Source organism: Theropithecus gelada, chromosome 5, assembly GCF_003255815.1.
Source record: "Theropithecus gelada isolate Dixy chromosome 5, Tgel_1.0, whole genome shotgun sequence".
NCBI classification, from domain to species: domain Eukaryota; kingdom Metazoa; phylum Chordata; class Mammalia; order Primates; family Cercopithecidae; genus Theropithecus; species Theropithecus gelada.
The window spans coordinates 53,401,351-53,424,599 of NC_037672.1; the positions used below are offsets into that span (position 1 = coordinate 53,401,351).

The window sequence follows — 23,249 nt, forward strand, 5'->3', positions numbered from 1 at the left end:
ATTTAAAATGAATTATTCTTTATAGTATTGATAGATGCAGGAGGCAGATAAGGGAGGGTCCCTGGAGAATCTCTGACCTGCCCCACAAGCTTTTGTGCAGCTGCAGAAGCCTGCCCAGGGTCTTGTCTGGGCATGCCCACAAGGCACTTGGGGGCCCACCTGCACTGGGAGAGTGGGTTGCAGCCACAGGGAATTCAGCCTTATGCAGCAGGGAGGAGCAAGACGTCTTCAGCTTGTGTGGGTAGACCTATTATGCAGTCTGTGAGCTGGGAGCCTTTTGGCAGGACCCTCCTTGTTTTTTTGCTGAGAGCTTTCTTTTAATAAATGCCACTCTTCACCTTTCAATGTATTCACGTGCCTAATTGTTCCTGGTCATGAGACAAGAACCTGGATTTTAGCTGAGCTAAGAAGCAAAAATTCCTGCATCAGTATAAGGTAAGAATAAAGGTTCATTTGTAAAACTCAGATGGCCATATATTATAACCTCAGAGCCCAAACTGGCCTACTGTCTTGATAACAAAATAGCCAGTTACCTTGTAGGTATAACAGAGCCAGAACTTCAAGTCATGTAGACTGGGCATGTGCCATGGAAAAAGCTTTGACCTCTAACAATGAAACGGAAAAGGTTCCCTTGTCCCCTTCGTAGGGCGTGAGAAGTGGGAGTGGCTCGCTTCTTCAGTGCCCCACTGCTCACACCTCTAGGGGAGCATACAGACAGGCAGGTTGTGGGGCTCTGACCCCACACCAGTGTCTAGGGATGGATGTTTACTGCTCCTGAAGCACCAGTGGGCTGTGCTACTGTGTGCTTTTTTAGTTTTGCTGTCTATAGGCACTTGTGTTAACCAGCTCAATTAGACCCTCCATCTTGTCACAAGGACAGAGTGCTTTCTGTATCCTGGGTACTTGCCTTGGTGTACCAGAAGAATTGGATCACATGTGGGCTTGGAGAATGAGTGCAAGGTTTTATTGAGTGGAAGTATCTCTCAGCAGATGGGGAAGCCAGAAGGGAGTTGGTTTTCCCCTGGAGTTGAGGCGCTCAGCGGCCCGGGCTGTCCTCCGACTGCCCTGGCCAAACTCTGCATTGTTCTCCTGGTCGATGGCCTGCCAGTGCTAGTGCCTTCAGAATGGTTCTTGCCACACAGTACCTACTGTAAGTAATTATTCAATGAATTAATGAATCCCTTAACATTCAGATTTTTGAAATAAATTATTCAGCAGTTTGCTAAAATAAAAACTCTAGAGATATTTCTGAATATAAAATATATATCTAGCAAGGTTAGGGATATAGGAAATATTGCTTTACATAATATTGTTTTATTAAAAATATTATTCTTGGCTCACACCTGTAATCCCGGCACTTGGGAGGCAAGGCAGGAGGATTGCTTGAGCCCAGGATTTCAAGACCAGCCTGGGCAACATAGTGAGACCTTGTCTCTTAAAAAACAATTATTCTTGATTCATCACTTTATTATTTATCCAAACATTTTTCAACTAGTTCTCTTTTTTAAATTGTAAATTGGCAATTTATAATTGTATACATTTATGGGGAACAAAGTAATCTTATAATTTATGAATAACAATGTGAAATAATTGAATCAAGCTAGTTCCCACATCCATCACCTCAAATACTTAACAATTTTTGTGGTGAAAACATTTCAAATTTAATCTCTTAGGTATCTTGAAAAGTGCAATACTGTATTGTTAATTATATTTACCACACTGCACAATGGAACTCAAAAAAAAAGAAAGAACATATTCATCTTGTTACCAGGTTAAGTGTTCTGATGGTAAGGTGTCCAGGTTCTTGGCACATTGAACAAAGAATTGAACAACACACATGAACAAGCAGTGAAGGAGTGAATTTATGAGAGTGGAAGACAGTGAAGGATCAAAGGCAAAAGTACATTCCACAGGGTGGGAGCGGACTCAAGCAAGTGATTCAAGAGCTGTGGTAGCAAAGTCTTCTGGGGCTTTAGTACCCTCTAGAGGTTTCTTGTGGGTTATATCCTATGTAAATGAAGGATTGGCTTGTGACCAATTAGAGGTTGAGGTGAATTGGCCCATGGAAAATCCAAGACTGGTATGGTTTGATGCCTTATGCAAATGAAGGTCCTGGAATGGACCAATCATTGGCCAGAGTGCAGGTTCGGCCTGTGGCCAATCAGAGCCTGATGTGGTTTGGAACCTTATGCAAATGAAGATCCTGGAATGGACTAATCATAGGTCAGTGTGCAGACTCTTCAGCTCCATGGAGTCTGTCCAAGTTATCCTTAGATTCCCTATCTCCGGACCCTGTTCTTCTGCCTCATTTTCCCCCTGAGAGACATGATCCCTAGAAATCTTTATGGGAGGCAGAGGGAGTGATGGTCTTTTCTTCTGTAACTGCTTCCTGCTGATTTACACGCTGGTCCTACCTACTGGGGACCACAGAACTCTCTCCCTGCTTTGTCTTGTGGAGACAGGGTAACCTTTTGATGGCCAGAGGTGGTGCCTTTACCTGACACTGGCTGGAAACCTTGTCGCACATCATCTGAAGCTAAATGGTTTCTAGGCAAGAGAAAATGAACTTGGTTAAAAGGTTTAGCAAACATGGTCCAAAGACCAGGGCCAGTATAGCCATTAGCAATAGTCTGGCTAGGGGATGGAGCCATGACCCCCAGCCCAGCAGCCTTGACCAGGAGCCCCATGATTCCGACAGCTGTTGTCGTATCTTAGCGGCCCAGTCAGCTAGTTTTCAGGTGGCATCCCTTACTATTCCTGATTGGTTGACATAGAAACAGCATTCTTCCTCTAGGAAAAGACATAAGCCTCCCTTCTCAGTAGTTACAAGGTCTAGTCCCCTTCTGTTTTGCAAAGTGACCACTGCCAGGGAGCCTATTTGATTTTGTATGATGACAATACTTTGAGCAATGTCATCCAAGATTTCCATGAAAGCATTGGACAAACTCTGGTAGTAGGATAGGGAGGTTGCCAGCCTGTTAACTCCTGTTCCTATTCCTGCTGTTACTCCCAGCTCTACTAAAAGGGGTATGATGAGTTGGATGGCTTGCTTGTGTCTGGTGGTTGCAGTCAAAGGTATAGTGAGAGATTGGTTATTGGGAGCTATATTAATTTCAGGGGCTAAATAAACAAGTGTACAAGTTCCAGTCCAATTGGCAGGTAAACGTAAGTAGGAGCTGGTCCTGTACAGGAAAAAGGCTCCCTGTTTTTCAAAACAGAAATTGTTTTCTGTGGTGAACATATGGGTTAATTTGTTATTTTTGCTTTCCCAAGTAGTTAAGGTCCCTGCTAAGGTGGCCCCTGTTAAAGACTGAAAGGGGCCTTGCAAAGTTGGGTTGCCCCAGTGGTTTTATTTTCCCGGTGGAGGTAGCTGCTTTTGGTGTCCACCAATAACCACCCGGGGGTATTTTCATATTGGGGAACCAAAAGACAGCTAAAGGTTTCAGGGCTAATGCAGTCTTCCCAAGGAAACGTGTGGCCACAGCTAGTGGGTTTCCCTTAACAGTATTTAGACCGAATATCTTTTAAGGTGCCCTTAAGTAGGAGTGGTTTCCATGAAAACCATACAGGTTTTCTAAATCACGTAGTTTGGGTAACTGTGCAATTTACATGATTGTGTGAGGGATTAATCTCCAGGGTGTAATTGCACTGATTACTTTTCAAGGTCCCCAGGACCTGACTGGACTTTTGGCTCCTTTTGACACAGAGTGTACCTGGAATTCTAGCTCTGTGTGTGTTGATATTGGGCCCCAGATGGATTTTTCTGAGGATGTAACCCTAGAGAGGTTGCTCTGATAAGACTGCAGGACGTTTACTGCTCATCCTGTCATTGTAACCTTTGTCATGTCTGTAATTTGATTGTATAAGTCATCTAAGTTTATTAGTTTGAAGAGAGTTCCTCCTTTGTAGGCAACGTGGTAAGTCATTTTTTCAAGGGCCCAATATCGTGCTGGGACTGGGATAGCAGTGTACCTGGAAGAGTATGGGGATAAGCAAAGCCAACAATATTTTGCTAAGGCTAGGCTGGCAGCCAAGCACAGTGGCTCATGCCTCTAATCCCAGCACTTTGGGAGGCCTAGGCAAGTGGATCACTTGAGGTCAGGAGTTCAAGATCAGCCTGGCCAACATGGTGAAACCCTGTCTCTACTAAAAAAAAAATCCAAAAAACAAAAACAGAAAAACAAGACTGGGCTGGTGGTGTTTAACAGCCTTTGTATTAGATTCAAGGTTCTTAGTAAATACTGAGGGTCACCTAATGACCGGTCAGAGGGTAAATTGAGGCCCTGCTATAGAATTAAGCCAATTCCCAATATGCATGATTCCAGTGTGTGTGGCCTGTAGCAAATCATTGTGGGTATGAATGTACCTTTTTGTTATTTTGCCTCCTTTAAGTCCTACAGGATAGGATTCTACTAGGGCAGAGGAGATGATCCCACCGCTTGGGAAAAGGCAGTGTAATAATGTAAGAATAACTAGTATTACCCCAACTACCACGACCACACAGAAAAGACACCAAGGGAAGTTAATAGGCATTTACTTATCTTTTGGCCATTCTTTTAAACAGGTACTTCAGGTCTTCCACAGATTCACAGGTATAGTGGCTGGTAGGAGTTCCAGGTTCGGGGTCCGGAAACTTCTGGTATGGCAGGCTTGATGATGGAAAGATGTATCCAATTATCTAACCCTAGTACTTTGACCACAGAAGGTGTGGCCAGCACCACTGAAAATGGTTCCTTCCATTTGGGTTGTAGCTGTTGAGCAGATGATCCCTCTTTCCATGTTTTTACTAGTACTTTACCTCTTGGCCTAATTTTGGGTTGCTGTTTAGTTCCCAGTACAGGGAACCACTGGGTTCCAAACTTTTGTAAATCCTGCTGAAATTGTCCCAGGTTAATTAGGTATTTTACTAAACTGGTTGTTTCTGGATCAGTGATTAGATCATTAGTTAAAAATGGCCTTGCATATAATATTTCATATGGGCTCATATTAATTTTTGCTTGAGGGGAATTACGGATCCTTAAGAGGGCTGTGGGGAGCAAGTTGACCCAAGTCTCTGACATTTCCTGGCACAGTTTAATGACCATTTTAGAGTTTGATTAGCCTTTTCTACTTTCCTGGAGGATTGAGGCCTCCATGCTGAATGTAAATTTGATCCTGAGGACCTTAGCAACCCCTTAAGTTATTTGGGAGATAAGCTGTTATTTTGAAGGCTCTAGGGTAACCCAAACCAAGGGATTATTTCTCTTTATTTTATTTTATTTTATTTCATTTCATTTCATTTCATTTCATTTTCATTTTATTTTATTTTTTGAGACAGAGCCTCACTCTGCTGCCCAGGCTGGAGTGCAATGTGCGGTCTCGGCTCACTGCAGCCTCCACCTCCTTGTTTCAAGGGATTCCTGTGCCTCAGCCTCCTGAATATCTGGGATTACAGGCATGCACCATCAAGCCCAGATGATTTTTTTTTTTTTTTTTTGGTAGAGACAGGGTTTCGCCATGTTGCCCAGGCCAGGCTCAAACTTCTGGCCTCAGTGATCTGCTTGCCTCAGCTTCCCAAAGTACTGGGATTACAGGTGTGAGACATCGTCCCTGGCCAGATTATTTCTTTTAAGAGAATTTTCACTATTTCATTGGCCTTTTCTGTTCTGGTAGGGTAAACTTCAACCCAGCTAATAAAGGTTTCTATCAGTACTAGTAAAAACTTGAATCCTTTACAGGCTGGCATATGGGTGAAGTCCAATTGCCAGTCTTCCCCTGGGTAAGTTCCCCCTCTTTGGATTGGCTCTATTAAAGGAGGCACTTTGTTTCCTGGGTTATTTAGTGCACACAGTGAGCAGGCTTGACAGACCTGTTTGACCATGGAAGCTAGGTTGGATCCAGTGAAGAGCTTGTTTACCATGGCCAAAGTTGTGTCTCTTCCCACATGGAAAGAGTTATGCAGGGCCTTTATGATTTTCCATTGGGCTGCTTGGGGAAGATTTATTTTTGATCCTTTATACCACCAAGATACCTGTTTCATTCCTCCCTGTTGTCTTTTCATTCCTCCCTGTTGTCTTATTAGCTGTTCTTCCTGTGAGGTGTACTCAGGTTCTATTGGGGAGTCATAAAAAAGGAGTAGTGCTAAAACTTGTTGAGATTGTACCTTGAGGGCTGCAGCCTTGGATTCCTTTTTGTTCCCTTGTGCTATAGGGGTTAGATTCTTTTGGTGCCCTTTGCAATGAATAATGGCTATGGCCTCTGGCAAGTGTTGTCTGCAATAGCTGAAGAATCCCATGTTTTATGGGGGAGTGCCTGTTAGTAAATAGTCCTTCCAAATTGTAGCATGAGCATGAACCACAAGAAATGCATACTTAGAATCTGTATAGACGTTAGCTTTCTTTCCTTGTCCCAACCTTTTTTTTTTTTTTTGAGACAGAGTTTTGCTCTGTCGCCCAGGCTGGAGTGCAGTGGTGCGATCTCAGCTCACTGAAACCTCTGCCTCCCAGGTTCAAGTAATTCTGTCTCAGCCTGCCAAGTAGCTGGGACTACAGGCACACACCACCACACGCAGCTAATTTTTGTATTTCTAGTAGAGATGGGGTTTCACCATATTGTTCAGGCTGGTCTTGAACTCCTGACCTCAGGTGATCCACTCGCCTCAGCCTCCCAAAGTGGTGGGATTACAGGCTTGAGCCACTGCACCAGCCCCTTGTCCCAACCTTAATGCTAGAGTAAGAAAAATGATCTCAGCCTTTATGTCGATGTGCCTGGGGGCAGTAGCTGGACTTCAAAACTGGTATAATTCACTATTGCGTATCCAGCTTGGTCCTCCCCATTTAGCACAAAGCTGCTGCCGTCTGTAAACCAGTATCCTCAGGGTCTGGAAGAGGCTGATATAAAAGAGGCTGGTTCACATGTCTGTGATCTGCTCACAGGAATGATTGGTTATGGTGCCCAGAGGTAGCAGTGCGACTGGTGATATGGTTTGGCTGGATTCCCCACCCATATCTCATCTTGAATTGTAGCTCCCATAATTTCCATGTGTCGTGGGAGAGACCCTGTTCCTGGAACCAAGCTGGGTCTGGCTGTGTTTTCTCAAGGCCCAATAAGGAGAAGCAGACAAACTAGGAAAGAATGGAATTTATTGATATTACTGGATACAGGAAGAAGGCCAGAGATAATTCCACCAGACCAACCCAAAGTGTTACAATTTTCTTAGTGCATGTATAGGTTGGGGTTAGGTGCCTACGTGCAGTACAGCATTCGTCTAAGTCTATTTGTAACTAATTTTGTTTCAACTAGAAGGTCAGAGGCAAAAAACGCTTGCTAAGTTTGATTAAAAGGGCCCCAGTACCTTCAAGGCCTGTCTACTATGGTACCAGAGTGATTATTTCTGTCTTATCTCCTTTGCAGCTTGGTCCAGAGAGCTGCCTTGGACTCTCCAATGAATCTATTCAAACAGCTGCCACTGTCACCTTGACCTGTCTCAGATTCCGTTGACCCCAGATGGGTCCCAGCACTAGGAAGACTGTCTCTATTATTTTGAGTTGCTCCAGGTTAGGGAGAAGCCTACTGACCATATGCCATACGTTTCATTTCTAGCTTTGATGTCTGGGCAACAATTTCCCTAGGCTTAACTATTGGCTAAATGTTAAGGCAGTGCTATGGAAATCTGTCAGTGTAACTGGAGTGCTATATAGGCCTGTTTGTGTGATTGTCAGGGAGAATTGGCCTGCCACAACCCGGTGGGAGGTAATTGAATCATGGGTGCTGTTCTATGATAGTGAATAAGTCTCACTAGATCTGATGGTTTTGTAGAGTTCCTCAGCACATGCTGTCTTGCCTGCTGCCATGTAAGACATGACTTTGCTTCTCCTTTGCCTTCCACCAGCCATGATTGTGAGGCCTCCCCAGTCATGTGGAACTGTGAGTCAATTAAACCTCTTTCCTTTATAAATTACCCAGTCTCAGGTATGTCTTTACTAGCAACGTGAGAACAGACTAATACAACTGGGTTTAAGGTGTTACAGGTCTTAATTGTGATCTCTGGATTATCTAGGAGTGCCACCTCGTATTTAATCTTTCTCCTGTCATCCAGATATGTTCTTTTATTTCTAGGACTGGTGAGGAGTTGTAGCTGGTCTAGAGTAATTTTCGTTTATTTATTTATTTATTTATTTTTGAGGCAGAGTTTCGGTCTTGTTGACCAGGCTGGAGTGCAATGATGCGATCTCGGCTCACTGTAACCTCCGCCTCCCGGGTTCAAGCAATTCTCCTGCCTCATCCTCGGGAGTAACTGGGATTACATGCATGTGCCACCACCCCCGGTTAATTTTGTATTTTTAGTAGAGACAGGGTTTCTCCATGTTGGTCAGGCTGGTCTCCAACTCCCGACCTCAGGTGATCCGCCCACCTCGGCCTCCCAAAGTGCTGGGATTACAGGCGTGAGCCACCATGCCTGGTCAGCCTAGAGTAATTTTAATAGCTTCTTCAACCAAAATAGCAGTGGCTGCTATTGCCTAGAGGCAGCTGGGCTACCTGGTGGCTACCCTGTCTTATTTCTTTGCTAAGTAAGCAACGACTGGGCGCAGTGGCTTACACCTGTGATTCCAACACTTTGGGAGGCCAAGGTGGGTGGATTGCTTGAGATCAGGAATTCAAGACCATGCTGGCCAACGTGGTGAAACCTTGTCCCTACTAAAATACAAAAATTAGTTGGGGCGTGGTAGTGACAGGCACCTATAATCCCAGCTACTTGGGAGGCTGAGGCAGGAGAATGACTTGAATCCAGGAGCTGGAGTTGGCAGTGAGCCGAGATTGTGCCAGTGTACTCCAGCCTGGGAGACAGAACAAGAGTCCATCTCAAAAAAAAAGAAAAGAAAAGTATGCAATGGGCCTAGGCTCTGTTCTCAGCTTCTGAGTAAGCACTCCCACTGCTATACCTTTCTTTTCTTCCACATACAAGAAGGGCTTGGTGAGGTTTGGAATGCTGAGAAAGGCTTGGTGAGCCTGGCTGAGAGCCCGTTTTAACTTGGTGAAAGCCTCCCTCATTTCTAGGGTTCATTCCATTGGCTAATCTTAAGGTCCCCTTGTTGCCTCGTAAAGGAGCTTTGCTATGTGCCTGAAATTTGGGATTTATATTCTACAGAATACAGCCATTCCAAGTGAAGCTGCTGCTTGGCGTGTGAGGTAATTTGGGTGGCCATGACGTCCAGAGTTACCCGGGGATCCTAAGTGGTAGTGATGTCCCTGGGTCCTGTGAGTCTTCATCTGATCCCTCCTTATGCGCTGCTAGAGTTTTGACTCTTGGAGCCCCTCAGTCAGAGCGGGGGCAGTCAATTATCCAGCGCCAGGGGTCGCGACTGGTGCCCTCGCATTGGCAACACAGGCCATGCGGGGGCTTAGTGGAGTCCTTTTCCTAGTGCCCACTTTTCTTGTACTTGTAACCAGAGCTTTTGCCGGCATTGTCCTTGTGACCCTTTGGGTTTCCTTTGGATGCCTTTTGGGTATTTAGGGCATCACCAATGACAGTTGCCATAATTTCGGCTGTTTTTCTTTACTGTATTCCCTTTCCACTTCCTCCAGATCACGATTGTTATATACCATGGAGGTGGTATCAATAAGCTGATTTTGATTAGTTTGTGGTCCCATGTGTAGCTTCTGGATTTTATGCCTAATGTCCGGGGCAGCTTGACTAATGAAATCCTGTGTCATTAATACTTTGCCTTCAGGAGAGGGAGGGTCCAGGTTGGTGTATTTTTTAAAAGCCTCTTCCAATCTACTATAAAATATAGCTTTCCTCCTTACCCTGTGTAATTTCCCTTAATTTACTGCCTTTGCCATTTCCTTTCTCATTCCTCCCAGGTGAGCTTCAAGGAATTTGGCTCAGTTGTTCATTCCCACAGGGGTGTTATAGTTCCAATTACGGTCAGTGATGGGGACTGTATCTGGGCCCAGGCAATTGCCATCGGAATTTCCGGCAAATAGCTTGTCTGCTTCCCGTTGGGTGGCCTCAGAAATATGTTCCTTCTCCAGAGGAGTGCAACAAGTTGCCAGGACATATTGAACATCTTTCTGTGAGAGATCGAAGGCTAAGGTTAAAGTTTGGAATCTGTCTGCAAATCTCCTGAGGTTCTCAGAATAAATTCCTAACTTATCCTTTCATTGCTGTATATCAGTTATGGAGAAGGGGGCCTCCACTTAGATTAGCCCCCCAGCTCCTGCTACTTCCCTTACGGGAAATACAGCTGGACAGGGAATTGAATAAGGTGTTGCCCTGGAAGTGTGTGGGGAACTTAGTGGAGTTCCCGGCTCCTGTTCCTGGGTTTGATCCCCAGGAGCACTTGGCAAGGGGTTGTATGGAGTTGGTTGCAGTTATCCCTGAGAAATGGTGGCCCTTGCAGAAAGGGGTCATCTATAACATCTGATTCTACTTTAGGAATTTTTTCTTTTTGAGGGCAAAATTTGGAAGCCTTACAAATTGAAGGGTTTTGGTGCAGGGCCATACAGGCTTAAACATGGTATTTCTGACTATTTACCCTGCCTTTTGCAAGATAAGTCTAATTGCAGGATAGTGTCATGACCAAGACTCCCATTGACTAGCCATTGCTCCTGGCTATCTAGAGGATACTGGGACCAAACAATATTACAGTAAAAAAACAAATGTTTCCTTCTTATATTGTCAGGGTCAAATTGGTTCCAATTATTGAGGATGCAGCTGATTGGGGAGTCAGGTGGTATGGATGGAGTATTTCCTATTGTCGTAAGAGAGAAAAAATTCTAAGGAGGATTTAATATTAGACCTCAGAACCTCCACTTAGGGGCTTCCCCTTCAGAGAGGTTGTGGCCTAGGATTGGATCTCCCAAGGAGTTCCCTTTTGGGGTCCAGTCTTAAGAGTGTCAGACATCTCTGACCTTAGGTGGGCACCAGTCCTGCTTTGAATGCTTTCCTTTCATAGACAATGCCTAGTATGATTCCCTTCATTCTTGGATACAGTTCTTGGCTTTTGGCATCCCTGTAGCTGGCCACAGTAGTTTCTTCCCAGATGGTTTCCTTAACCATTATAGTAAGCATAGTTTGAAGGGCAAGGGATGGCAGACTGCCTAATTTAAACTTGTTAGAGACTGGCCTCTCAATAAGGGAGTATAGTGCTCTCTGACTGTACCAGATAAACCAGGCGCAGAGATTTCCCCAGGGATCCACTGTGCAATTTATACAGTGATCCAAGAGTCTCCACCAGGATTCTTCCCTTAGTACCAGATCTACTAAACTTAAATGATCTAGATCTGGTCCCTTACAAAAGAAGCAGGGCACTTTCCCTATCCAAGTGGTTGGTCCCTAACCTTTAGGCTAATGTTTGCCCTTGGGGCCTCCATAGTCAGTTACCTATTGCCCTGGCCCTTTGGGTTGGGGTACATCTCTAATTGGTCTAAACATGTTATTCCAACATAAGCAGCAAATAAATATAATATTATAGTCGCAAAAACATGCACCTCATGGCGGCATGGATTTATCTTGTGCCCCTATTTGTTGCATTCCCTGACGGGCTGACTCCACAAGGGAATTTTAGCATAAGAAAAGGAGGGTTAAAGCCACCTGAAATGTGTATGTATTCAACCTGGACAAGCTGCCACTGCCAATTGGTCACATGTGGGGCTCAGGAACTATAACCAGGAGATAGAAAAGAATCCAGCTTCCAGGCCAGACAGCTATCCCCATTCACTCTTTGGCTTTCGGGCAGCACTAGAGAGTGGCCTTGGCCAGTTGTCCTCAATTACCGAGGAGCTACTGAGAAATGACTGCTGAAGGACTAAAAAGAAAAGGACTCAGGTCCCACCTGAAGTAGGCGATGATGGTTAGATGCTTACACACAGAAACCTTTCAGTCTCACCAGACAGTGGCCCTGGCAAGAGACCTTCAGTTGTCTCTGTGCTTAGAATGCTGTCTGCCAAGGGTCCCAAGTTGGAAAAGGGAAAGAAAGAGAAGGGGAGAGACAGAGAGAGTCCTGTATGGAGTTTAGTTCCAGCCCGTAGCCACAAACGGAATCTCAGTAGAATAAAAGAAAATAAATCCCCAAATTTGGGCTTACCTCCTGGCTGGCTTGCCAAAATATATTACTGGGTTAAGGGTTCTGATAATGAGGTGTACAGGTTCTTGGTGTGTTGAACAAAGAATTGAATGACATGCATGAACAGGTGGTGAAGGAATGGATTTATTGGAGCACAAGGCAGTGAAGGAGCAAAAGTGAAAGTACATTACACAGGGTGGGAGTGGGCTCGAGCAAGTGGCTCAAGAGCCCTAGTAGCAAAATCTTCTGGGGCTTAAGTACCCTGTAGAGGTTTCTTGATGGTTACACCCTATGTAAATGAAAGACTGGCTCACAGCCAATTAGAGGCTGAGGTGAATTGGTTCACGGCCAATCCAAGACTGGTGTGGTTTGACTCCTTATGCAAATGAATGTCCTGGAATGAACCAATCATTGGCCGGAGTGCAGATTTGGCCCATGGCCAATCAGAGACTGATGTGGTTTAATGCCTTATGCAAATGAAGGTCCTGGAATGGACCAATCATAGGCCAGTGTTCAGATTCTTCCGTGCCAGGGAGTATGTCCAAGTCATCCTTAGATCCCTATCTCTGGACTGTATTCTCCTGCCTCAGTCTTGTGTGAGATTTTGTGCCCTTTGACCATCATCATCATCTCCCCATTCCCCCAACCTCTCCCTCAACTACTTCTAACCACTATTCATTAACCTCTTGTATTATTTAGGTGTAAGGAAGAACAGAAGGATCCAAGCGTGAGAAAGCCCACCCTGAGTCTCTCAGAGGTGATTATGACTATGTGAGCATGGGTGAGACAAATCCTCTGTTGTTGTTGATGGCTACTTGAAGTGCTTCCTCCATTCTTTCCATTGTAGAATACTTAGGGAGGTAGAGAATATGATGACATGTTATTGATGTTGGGTGATCTCTTTCACTGAAAGTTTCAGGACAGCGAAATACTATTTCCATTTTCTGTATGCCTCTTGCGTGCAGCCTATCACGTCCTGTAAGAAACACTAGAAAGGAATAAAATTTGGTTAAGATATTTCATAGGAAGAATAAAACATAATGAAAAGGAAGAAATTAATCACTTCATTCAGTAAGTATTTATCGAAGGTTCTTAGGCAGAGAGAACTGTCCTCGGCCATATTGAGTGTAGAAAAATCATGACAACTGGTCTTTGTCCTCAATGAGTTCATGGTGTAGTTGGGGGAAAATTGTATGCATGAAAAGATAGTAGCAAGAAGGAAGTTTATTCAGCTCATCTAGGAAGAATGAGGTTAGGAGCTTAAAGGATTCAGCACGGAGACAGACACCAGGCTGGGTGGTCAGAGGGACTTCACAGAGGTCACACCAGGCTATTTCTCAAGACAGGATTTGGGTGAGCTTTCAAGGCAGGGGACAAAACTCAGGAAAAAGCCAGAGGTGGGAAGAAGTGAACTCATGAGATGTACAGACAGCTGAACCACTGGGCTGAATCAAAAGTTTCCCATTAAGAGAGAAGATTAGAAAGGCAGCTTGGGCTTATAGAGAAATAGGTTGGATATGTGGACAAGTTGGAATTGTCCTCCAGCATCCTTAGTAGCAACAAAAATATCAAGAAGAAAGATGTGTAACTCAGGAAGAGCTGATGAATGGGATGAGATGGTAAGAGAAGTCATTAAGTCTGCCCTAGAGAAACCTTAGGGTTCCCACCAAGAGAAGTTCTTGTACCATGAGGCCACAGAGCTTAGTGCTCAAGAGCCTGAGATTTGGAGTCAGCCTGATGGATTCTATTCTGGTTCCCATACTTACCAGCTGTCTGAACATGGGCAAGCTACTAAATGCTCCAAACCTCGTTTTCCTCATGTCTGAAATGGGAAAAAAGAATAGTACCTACCTCATAGGGTTGTTATTAGGAAAAAGGTAGGTAATAAATACAAAGCAGTCAGCATAGTGCATGGCACAGAATAAGCACACAGTAAATGCTGCTGCTGCTGCTGCTACTATTATCATCAGTTGTTGTTGCTATTATTATTTCTGAATGATATATTACTATAAAACAGATTGTTTGCATCATTCGAACATCATAGGACTTAGATAATTAGATGCAGATAGGAACATGAGATAAAAGGCTTAGGAGCCAGCTGAAGTGAGGAAAGAGGGTGCAGAAAAAGTCAGTGTAGAAAAAGTAGTAAAATAGCAAATCTCTATTTAAAAAAAAAAAAGAAACAGCCTTGAGTAAGAGAAAGAATGCTGGTCTAGAAGGTAGGGAGCCTGGGTTCTCATCCTTGCTCTGCCACTAACACATGTGATCCACCAGCAAGAATGGTGATACAGAGATAGAAAATTGTTTTAGGCAGATAGTGAGGGCAAAAGAGTCCTCAGTAGAACTTCCCTTCTAACAAAAAGCAGTCCAAGAAATCACTTCTTTTCTAATAAAGAGCAGCCTGGAATATTGGGCTGCAAACATAGATAAGAAGGCTGGAAGCTAGTACGGGGGAATGCCAGCAGCTCCACCAATAGAAAGGGCAACCTGGGGCCAGGCATGTTCACCATGGGGGTTCCACCTCCCCTCTTTTTTAGCACATGCACAGTAAGAAAGAAATAAGCACCATGGAGTAGCTACCCACCTGTATAATCAAAGATTGGGGTAGGGGCTGCTAGAGATTCGTGACCTATGCGATGGTACACCTGGTCCTAACTCATTTTTTCATGCCCTATGTGTGTCCTCCTCACTAGCTCATCTATAAAAAATCCTGCATTTCACCACAGATCAGCAACTCATTTTTCTGGGACCCCTCTCTGTAGCAGAGGGCTATTCTCTTTTTTTGTCTCTTACTAAGTTTCTGCTCTATACCTTACCCTTTGTGTGTGTCCCTGTCCTTGATCTCCATGGCTGTGAGACAAAGAACCTTGGGTGTCACCCCAGACAGTAAGGCCACTTCAATGGCTTCATTCTAAACAAGATTGTACCTTTTAAAAAGATATATAATTATGTGTCCATCTATTACCACAGTACTTACAGAGGAATTTTTTCTTTTCATCCAAGGTTAGTTTGTGGAAAGCCTTCCAAAACAACCGTATAGTAGGATGTGATTTTTGGTATCCTTGCTCATACTTTGAATTCTTGAGAGAAAGAGGGAGAAAAATGATTTGAATGGGGTGGAACACATAGAAGTTGTTCGGAAAAATTGGGGCACTTTAGGTATCACCTACCTGTTCAAATTGTTTCCAGTCATAATCAGTATTTCCAATGATTGCTGTCATTAGTTCCTCGGGGTAGAAATGTCTAAGTATCTCCTTCTCACAGACTCTATAAAATCCTCTCTGAAATTCCTCATAAACTGCTTTTACAGAGACGTTGAAAATGTAATCAATATACTTAGAAACATAGTCTTTCCTTGAGGGAAGAAAAAAAAAAAGAAAAGGAAGGAAAGGAAGGAAGAGGCCAATGATTAAAAGATTCTATGCTTTGTTCTTTTTACTATTTCTATTGAGAAGGAAAAGTCAATTACTTCTACATAGCACAAGAATGTTGTGTTGTGACCAAAACCTGGTCAGCTAGAAGAAAGAAATTTAGAAAATATAATCAGAAAGTTTAAAACTATTTGGCTCACTTTCCTCACTGCAGTCGGTAGGATATTTTTAAAACATGAATCTGAATATGTCATTCTCTTGCTTAAAGTCTATCAAAGGCTTCCCATTACCCTTGGGGTAAATTCCAAACCTCCTTAGCAGGGATCAATAGGCCTTCCCAACCCCACCTCCTCCCTCAGTGATATGACCTTGCCAGTCTCAGCAAGCAGCCTCTTCCTACTTCCATTTTGTTTCTTTCTCTTTCTTTTTTTCTCTTTCTTTCTCCTTCCTTCCTCCCTCCCTCCCTCCCTTCCTTCTCTCGTTCTCTGTCTTTCCTTCTTTCCTTCTTTCTTTCTCTGTTTCTCTCTTCCTCTCTCTCTCTCTCTCTTTCTTAAGAGATGGGGTCTCCCTATGTTGCCCAGGCTGGACTTGGACTCCTGGCCTCAAGCGATCCTCCTGCCACAGCCTCCTGAGTAGGTGAGACTACAAGTGTGCACCATGGTGCCCGGCTCCCACTTCCATTTTCATCTCTGGCCATACTGACCTTTAGTTCATAGGTCTTGTTGTCTCTCTTTTGTAGTTAGGCCACAGAATGCAGCATTTCTTCTTTACCTGATAACTTCTACCATCCATTAGATTTCAATATAAGTAAGACTTTCTCAGGGTTAATCCTTCTGTTCCTCTGCTTGTCCCCTCTCACAACACATGTCACTTTGTGAAAATTATTCCTGCAAGGTCTGTCTTATACTACAGTATGTAATTTCTACTAAATGATTAATTTCCTGATGGCAGGGTTGCTACTGGAGGCATTTCCATCAGAGACATGATTGTCTCCCACACTTTGGGCAGCCTTTGTGGACTAGCCTATCTAAATCAACTCTTGTCTGCCTTCCCCTGTAACCAGTGGTGTGCTGGTAAATGTCTAACAACCAGCTCTCTGAAAAGGAGGGGGAGGGGAGGGGACACACATTTGCAGCATTGGCCAATTTCTGTGGTGTAAATATTCCCACCATGGCTGATTTTCAGCTACTAATACTTTGATAATAAACTCTTAACATTTTTGAAAATTTAACAGTCAGCTCTCACAACCTGGTACTAGTGAGCTCCAGCATACCACCTGGAACTCCCTAGTTTCTTAATGGGTTTTAATTTTCTTCAGAGTGCTCATCCTTATCTGATATTATATTACATAATAATTCATTTGTGGCCAGGTGTGGTGGCTTACCCTTGTAATCCCAGTACTTTGGGAGGCTGAGATGTGAGGACTGCCTGAGCTCAGCAATTTGAGACCAGCCTGGGCAGCATGGCAAGACTCCATCTCTATTAAAAATAATAATGATTCATTTGTATATTATCTTTCTGTCCCACTGGAATTTAAGCTCCAAATTTTGTCTGTCTTTTTGACTACTGTATCTCCAGCACCTAGAATAGAGTCTGGTACAAAATAGGGGCTCAAAAATATTTGTTAAATGAATAAATAGTAAAAAGAGCTACAAAGGAAATATTGAACCCTGAATTCTTTCTCCTTTTCTTTTATCTTAAAAGATTCTTTTTTTCTAAAAGATTAGGAGCTAAAACAATCATCTGAGAAGCTAAAATACTTTGGTTTTTTTTTTTTTTTTTTTTGAGACAGAGTCTCACTCTGTTGCCCAGTGAGCAATCCCGGCTCACTGCAACCTCCACTTCCTGGGTTCAAGCAATCCTCAGCCTCCTGAGTAGCTGGGACTACAGGCATGTGCCACCACACCTGGCTAATTTTTGTAGTAGAGATGGGGTTTCACCATGTTGGCCAGGCTGGTCTTGAACTCCTGGCCTCAAGTGAGCCACCTGCCTCAGCCTCCCAAATTGCTGGTATTACAGGCGTGAACCATATTTAAAAATACATTTTTAAAGAATAGTGATACAACATTTTATGTACAGTATATTCAAAACAGATATTCTGGCTGTCAAAACTTACTTGTTGGTTTGGTCCACAGGTATAAAGATCCCATTTGGAATTAAGTCAACATCATTTTGGTCCCAATGTATCTGTAACCAAAATGTATTCAGGTACCAAATATCAAAGTAAGTCTGAATAATCAACCACCCATAATATCATTATTGCCAATACATTTTCCCCTATATAATTGAAAATAACTTGGAGCTAAATAATTTTTTATGTAGTTCAACCTTTTAAATACATGGAAAGCAAAAAAGCCTACCTAGTACATGGTATACATTGCTTTCATGCCTAAATTATCGTTTAGTTGTTACATTATTTACACTAGTTGAATAATCACCATAGCTTCACTTTATTTGAGAGTATATAGACATGAGAAGAAGATAAGGGGAAAGTCTTGCAGTACAGAAATAAAATCTCTTTTAAAAAAGGGATCCCAGGGGCCAGGCACAATGGCTCATCCCTGTAATCCTAGCACTTTGGGAGGCTGAGACAGGTGGATCACTTGAGGCCAGGAGTTAGAGACCAGCCTGGCCAACATAGCAAAAACCCGTCTCTACAAAGAATGCAAAAATTAGCCAGGCATGGTGTCGCATGCCCATAGTCCCAGCTACTCAGGAGGCTGAGGCAGGAGAATCACTTGAACCCAGGAGGCAGAGGTTGCAGTGAGCCAAGATCACGCCATTGCACTCCAGCCTGGGTGACAGAGTGAGACTCTGCCTCAATAAAGAAAAAGGGATCCCAAATTTAAGATACTATAATAAAGATTATTTTTTAGAAACAGATTAAAGCTAAACTATAATCTGACTTTCATTAGTACTCACAGAAAAGCGTATGCAGAGCGCATCTCCAATGTCATCAGCATCATCATTTAGAACTTCTTGCAAACTCCTAATGAAGATTTTGGTTTTAAAAATTGTATTTATTGATCTTATAAAGTTTCACAAGTAATTTTCAATGGAAAAAATTGTGAACAATATAGAAATGTATAAAATATAATATAAAATTCCTATCCTCCATCTTCTCACTCCCTTTCCCTAGAGTTTACCTCTGTTTACAGTTTGATTTGTTGGACCATTGTTACCACATAGACACTGCTACATCTTCATGGAAATTACAAAAATGAGGTGTTTCCTCTAGACAGTGATTCTGAACCAGGGATCACTTTGTACCCTAGTGATCATTCAGCAAAGTCCAGAGACATCTTTGGTTGTCACACTTGGAGGGAAGGTTACTACTGGCATCCAGTGGGTGTGACCCCAAATGCTGCTAAACATCCCACAATGCCCAGGACAGTCTCCCACAACAAAGAATTAAACAGGCCAAAAGGTCAGTATTGCCAAGGCTGAGAAACCCTGCTCTAGCACGCATCTAGCTAATATATTCTTCCACTAACAGTACACAAGAAGAGAGAGTCCTTTCCCCCAGTTTTTTGCCAACACTGTAAGAAAAACTTTTTAACAAATGTCAATCTGTAAGTAGAAAAATGACATCTCATTTTTATTCCCTCAATTACTAGTTAGGGTGAGCATATTTTCAGTTTTTTTATTAGACTTACACACATACACACACACCCTTGTATAGTCATAAATATTTATATGTGTGATGATGCATGTATATATTGTGCTCTCTGAAGCAACTGTTTCCACCTGGATAAAGTCAAGAGACCAGGCCAGAACTCTTGTTTCTTCTGCTAGTTAATAATTAGAGGAACATTCAGCTTTCCTCCATTTTGAAGGTTTACTCAGTTATAAATCATGCTGAAATTCAAATTTCTCTCAAGAGCCTACATTATTGAAATTGAAGACCGTATCTGTCTCTCTGTGTGTAAGATTATTTATGCCTAAACAACTGAGACTTCCTAGATATAGTCCTGAAAAAAAGGTTGTATTTACTTACTTCCCCAACCGAGGACTGAGTTCTTTTAAATCTTCCAATGATGGCTTTTGGTCCAGAAGTTTTTTATACAGAGCCAGTGGGAAAGGAAGGTTAGCAACATTTAAATTGAATAAGGAGAGTCCACACAGCATTCCAAAGAGGAAATATCTTTTTTTCTCAAGTTTAGGCTAGAAAAGAAGAAAAAAATCCCTAAGGTATTAGAAATAATTAGTAATACAAAGGGATAATTAGATTAGTAAAAAAAAATGTGGTTCCCTTTTCTAAAAGTCAAAAATTAAAAACAAAATGGGCTTCAGGAAAGTAAAAACGTGAAGTTCTTCTACAGATTATAACACAACTTAAATTTCTTCCATAATTTTGAATACAAATTGACAGTTCAGAACATTAAATAAATGAATTCGTTGTTACTAACAGCATATTTGGAATGTGAAAAAATACGCTCAGACAGCTTTATATAATAAGGTTTTCACAATTTAATTTTATAGTCTTTCCCTTCAGACTCATGTAGAATAATGACGCTGAGAAAGGAAGGGTGCACTTTATACATTTATTGGTCACCAGGCATATTAGATGAGCCTCGCATGAGTGGCAGCCCCTTCGGCAATGCAGCCCCACAACTTGGGTGTGCTTAGAGGGATGAGCATATGGGTCAGGGAAGGTGATTGATGCTAGGGACCAAGAAGGCAGGTGGAAGAAAGAAGGGGAAGAAGGAAAGAGGCCTGGTGAAGTTGGCATGTCTTGTCTGCACTTTGTAGTCCTGGGTGAGAAGAAACACTGGCTCCATCTATCCAGGCCATCATCGCAGCACAGTAGATCAACAGCCTGAAAATTTTAGGATTCAATTCCAATGCCAACCTTACTATTAGTGGGTGCATGACTTTGGGCCACTCGCATAATATTCTGTGGTGCAGTCTAGTTGCCATATTTATTTATTTGAGCAATTGTGAGGATAAATTCTAAAATTACATTTAAATTTTGAAAGTAAGTTCTAAGTACAAGTAATCGACAAAGGGGCCCTCCGAAACCTAATCAGTCTTCTTTCCCATAGTTTGTATTATGTCCCTTGGTTATAGTTTATTTCATCTCTTCACTGAGCCATACACAAATCAGGGTTGTTTTGTTTGTTTGTTTGTTTGTTTGTTTTTGTCTCTGTTTTTTATCCAGCAGTACACCATAATGCTTAAGAGTAAGAGCTCTGGAGTCAGACAATCCTGAACTCATATCCTGGCTCGATCACTTACTAGTTTTCTGTCCTTGGCTGATTTATGTAATCTCTCTAAGCCTCAGTTTCTTCATCTGTACCTCATAAGGTTGGCGTAAGGTTTATTTTCCTCCTCTCCGTCCCCAACTTGTGTCTCTTTGGTTCATTTCATCCCATTCCTTCACCTTCGACCTCAGGCCTTCGCCTCTCCATTATACTTTAAAATGCAATCACTTCAGTCCCCTCTTGATTTCTTTCTCTCCTAACCAAGAACACCTTAAGTTTGTATAGTGCCCTAAAGCTTTCATGGTACTTTCAGATACCTTATTTTGTTTTGTTTTCACAACAGCCCTGCAAAGCAGGCAGAGCAGAAATTATGATGTCCGTTTTCTAGGTGAGGAAACAGAAATCTCAGAGAGGCTAAATGACACACCCACCATCACTGAAGATTAGAACTCTAGGCTTCTGATCCCACATCAGTGCTTCCTTCCCCATCCTGTCATGCTTCTCAAAAACTATTACATATTAAGTCAGCAATCTATAATTTAGAGCCAATTGGTAAAGTTTCTGGTGTGTTGATCCTATTGCTATAACTACATCTATAGAGTTTCAGGAGGAAAAGAATTGTGTCATGTAATAATTTGAATATCCCACAATATTTAATACAATGTAGGAACCTCAAGAAACATGAAATAAATGCTTGCTGATTGACCAATAAAAAATCGTACCATTGGCACACCTCAGCCATTCCTATATTTTAGAGGGTCCATTTGTTCTCAAAAAGATACAAAACACCTTTCAGTGTTTTCTCACATGTATTCATCTTTCTCCTCCTCCTGCCTGTCCTTTCTGCCATTTGGAAGAACAATTTGTAAGTTTATGAGAAAGGGGACTAATAAATATGCCTTAGTCCATTTTCTGTTGCTTATAACAGAATATCTGAAACTGGGTAATTTACAAAGAAAAGGAATTTATTTCTTAGAGAAGGAATACATTCCTTGGAGAGGCTGAGAAGTCCAAGACTGAGTGGTTGTATCTGGTGAGGGCCTTCTTGCTGATGAGAACTCTGCAGAGTCCTGAGGCTGCACAGAGCATCACATGGGGAGGGGGCTGAGTGTACTAGCTCAGGTCTCTCTTCTCCTTCTTACAAAGCCACCAGTTCTACTCCTCCACTCCCATGATAACCCATTAATCCATTAACTCATTAATCCATGAGTGGATTAATCTATTCATGAAGGCAGAACTCTCATGACCCAAGTGCCTCTAAAAGACCCCTTTTCAAGACTACCACACTGGGGATTAAGTTTTAACATGAATTTCAGGGGGTGGGGGCATTCAAACCATAACACAATAGAAGCTCAACATGTGATTCTTTTTAGAACTGTAATCTGAAAATCCAAAATCTGAAATGCTCTAAAATCAGAAACTTTGAGTGCCAACATGATGCCACAAGTGGGAAATTCCACTCATAAGTATTTAATACGAACTTTGTTTCATGCACAAAATTATTTAAAATAGTGTATGAAATTACAAGATTAAATGATCTGTGTTACTAATACAGAAATGAAGACAAATTTTTTTGGTACTTTTTTTTTTTTTTGAGATGGAGTCACTCTGTCACCCAGGCTGGAGGGCAGTGGCATGATCTTGGCTCACTGCAACCTCTGCCTCCCGGGTTCAAGCGATTCTCCTGCCTCAGCCTCCCCAGCAGCTGGGACTACAGGTTCATGCCACTGCACCTGGCTAATTTTTTGTATTTTTAGTAGAGATAGGGTTTCACTGTGTTATCCAGGATGGTTTCGATTTCCTGACCTGGTGATCCGCCTGCCTCGATTTTTTTGTTACTTTAAGAAAGAAATGTTTATACTTTAAGGGCCTTTACAAAATATAATCATCACAGACACGAATCATTATTTTTCTTTTTTCCTTTTTACGCCCCTTTTATTTTGAAACAGAGTATCACTCTGTCACCCAGACTGGAGTGCTGTGGTGCAATCTCAGCTCACTGCAACCTCTGCCTCTCAGGTTCAAGCGATTCTCCTGCCTCAGCCTCCCAAGTGGCTGGGATTACAGGCGTGCACCACCACACCTGGCTAATTTTTGTATTTTTAGTAGAGATAGTGTTTTGCCAGGTTGGCCAGGCTGGTCTCAAATTCCTGACCTCAAGTAATCCTCCCACCTTGGCCTCCCAAAGTGCTGGTATTACAGGCGTGAGCCACCGCACCTGGCCATGAATCACCTGTTTTTGTTTTTCCTTTTTTTTTTTTTTTTTGAGCTGGAGTCTCGAAAAAGGGATACCGAGATTCTGCTCAGTATCCATTACGCAAAATGCTTGGGACCAGCAGTGTTTCAGATCTCAGAGTTTTTCAGATTTGGAACATTTGCATAAACACAATGAGATATCTTGGGGATAGGACCCAAGTCTAAACACAAAATTCACTTATATTAATAGTTCATATACACCTTATACACATAGCCTGAAGTTAATTTCAAACAATATTTTAAATATTTTTGTGCATGAAACAAAGTTTGCATTAAATACTTATGAGTGGAATTTCCCACTTGTGGCATCATGTTGGCACTCAAAAAGTTTTTGATTTTAGAGCATTTCAGACTGTGGATTTTCAGATTAC

At 42.5% G+C, this 23,249-nt stretch overlaps 1 protein-coding gene across 2 annotated transcripts in view; it reads right to left on the reverse strand.

Moving 5' to 3' along the window:
• Positions 1–12,173: 12,173 nt before the first annotated feature.
• HERC6 (HECT and RLD domain containing E3 ubiquitin protein ligase family member 6) overlaps positions 12,174–23,249 on the reverse strand; it is a 64,774-nt gene continuing 53,698 nt past the window's right edge. For both annotated transcript variants that reach the window (XM_025386517.1, XM_025386516.1), the window contains 6 exons: positions 19,416–19,582; positions 18,341–18,407; positions 17,535–17,605; positions 15,218–15,401; positions 15,025–15,127; positions 12,174–13,035 (listed from right to left, as the gene is read on the reverse strand). In XM_025386517.1, the coding sequence (XP_025242302.1) occupies positions 12,815–13,035; positions 15,025–15,127; positions 15,218–15,401; positions 17,535–17,605; positions 18,341–18,407; positions 19,416–19,582 (813 nt within the window). In that variant the 3' untranslated portion in view covers positions 12,174–12,814. The remainder of the gene's footprint in view (positions 13,036–15,024; positions 15,128–15,217; positions 15,402–17,534; positions 17,606–18,340; positions 18,408–19,415; positions 19,583–23,249) is intronic.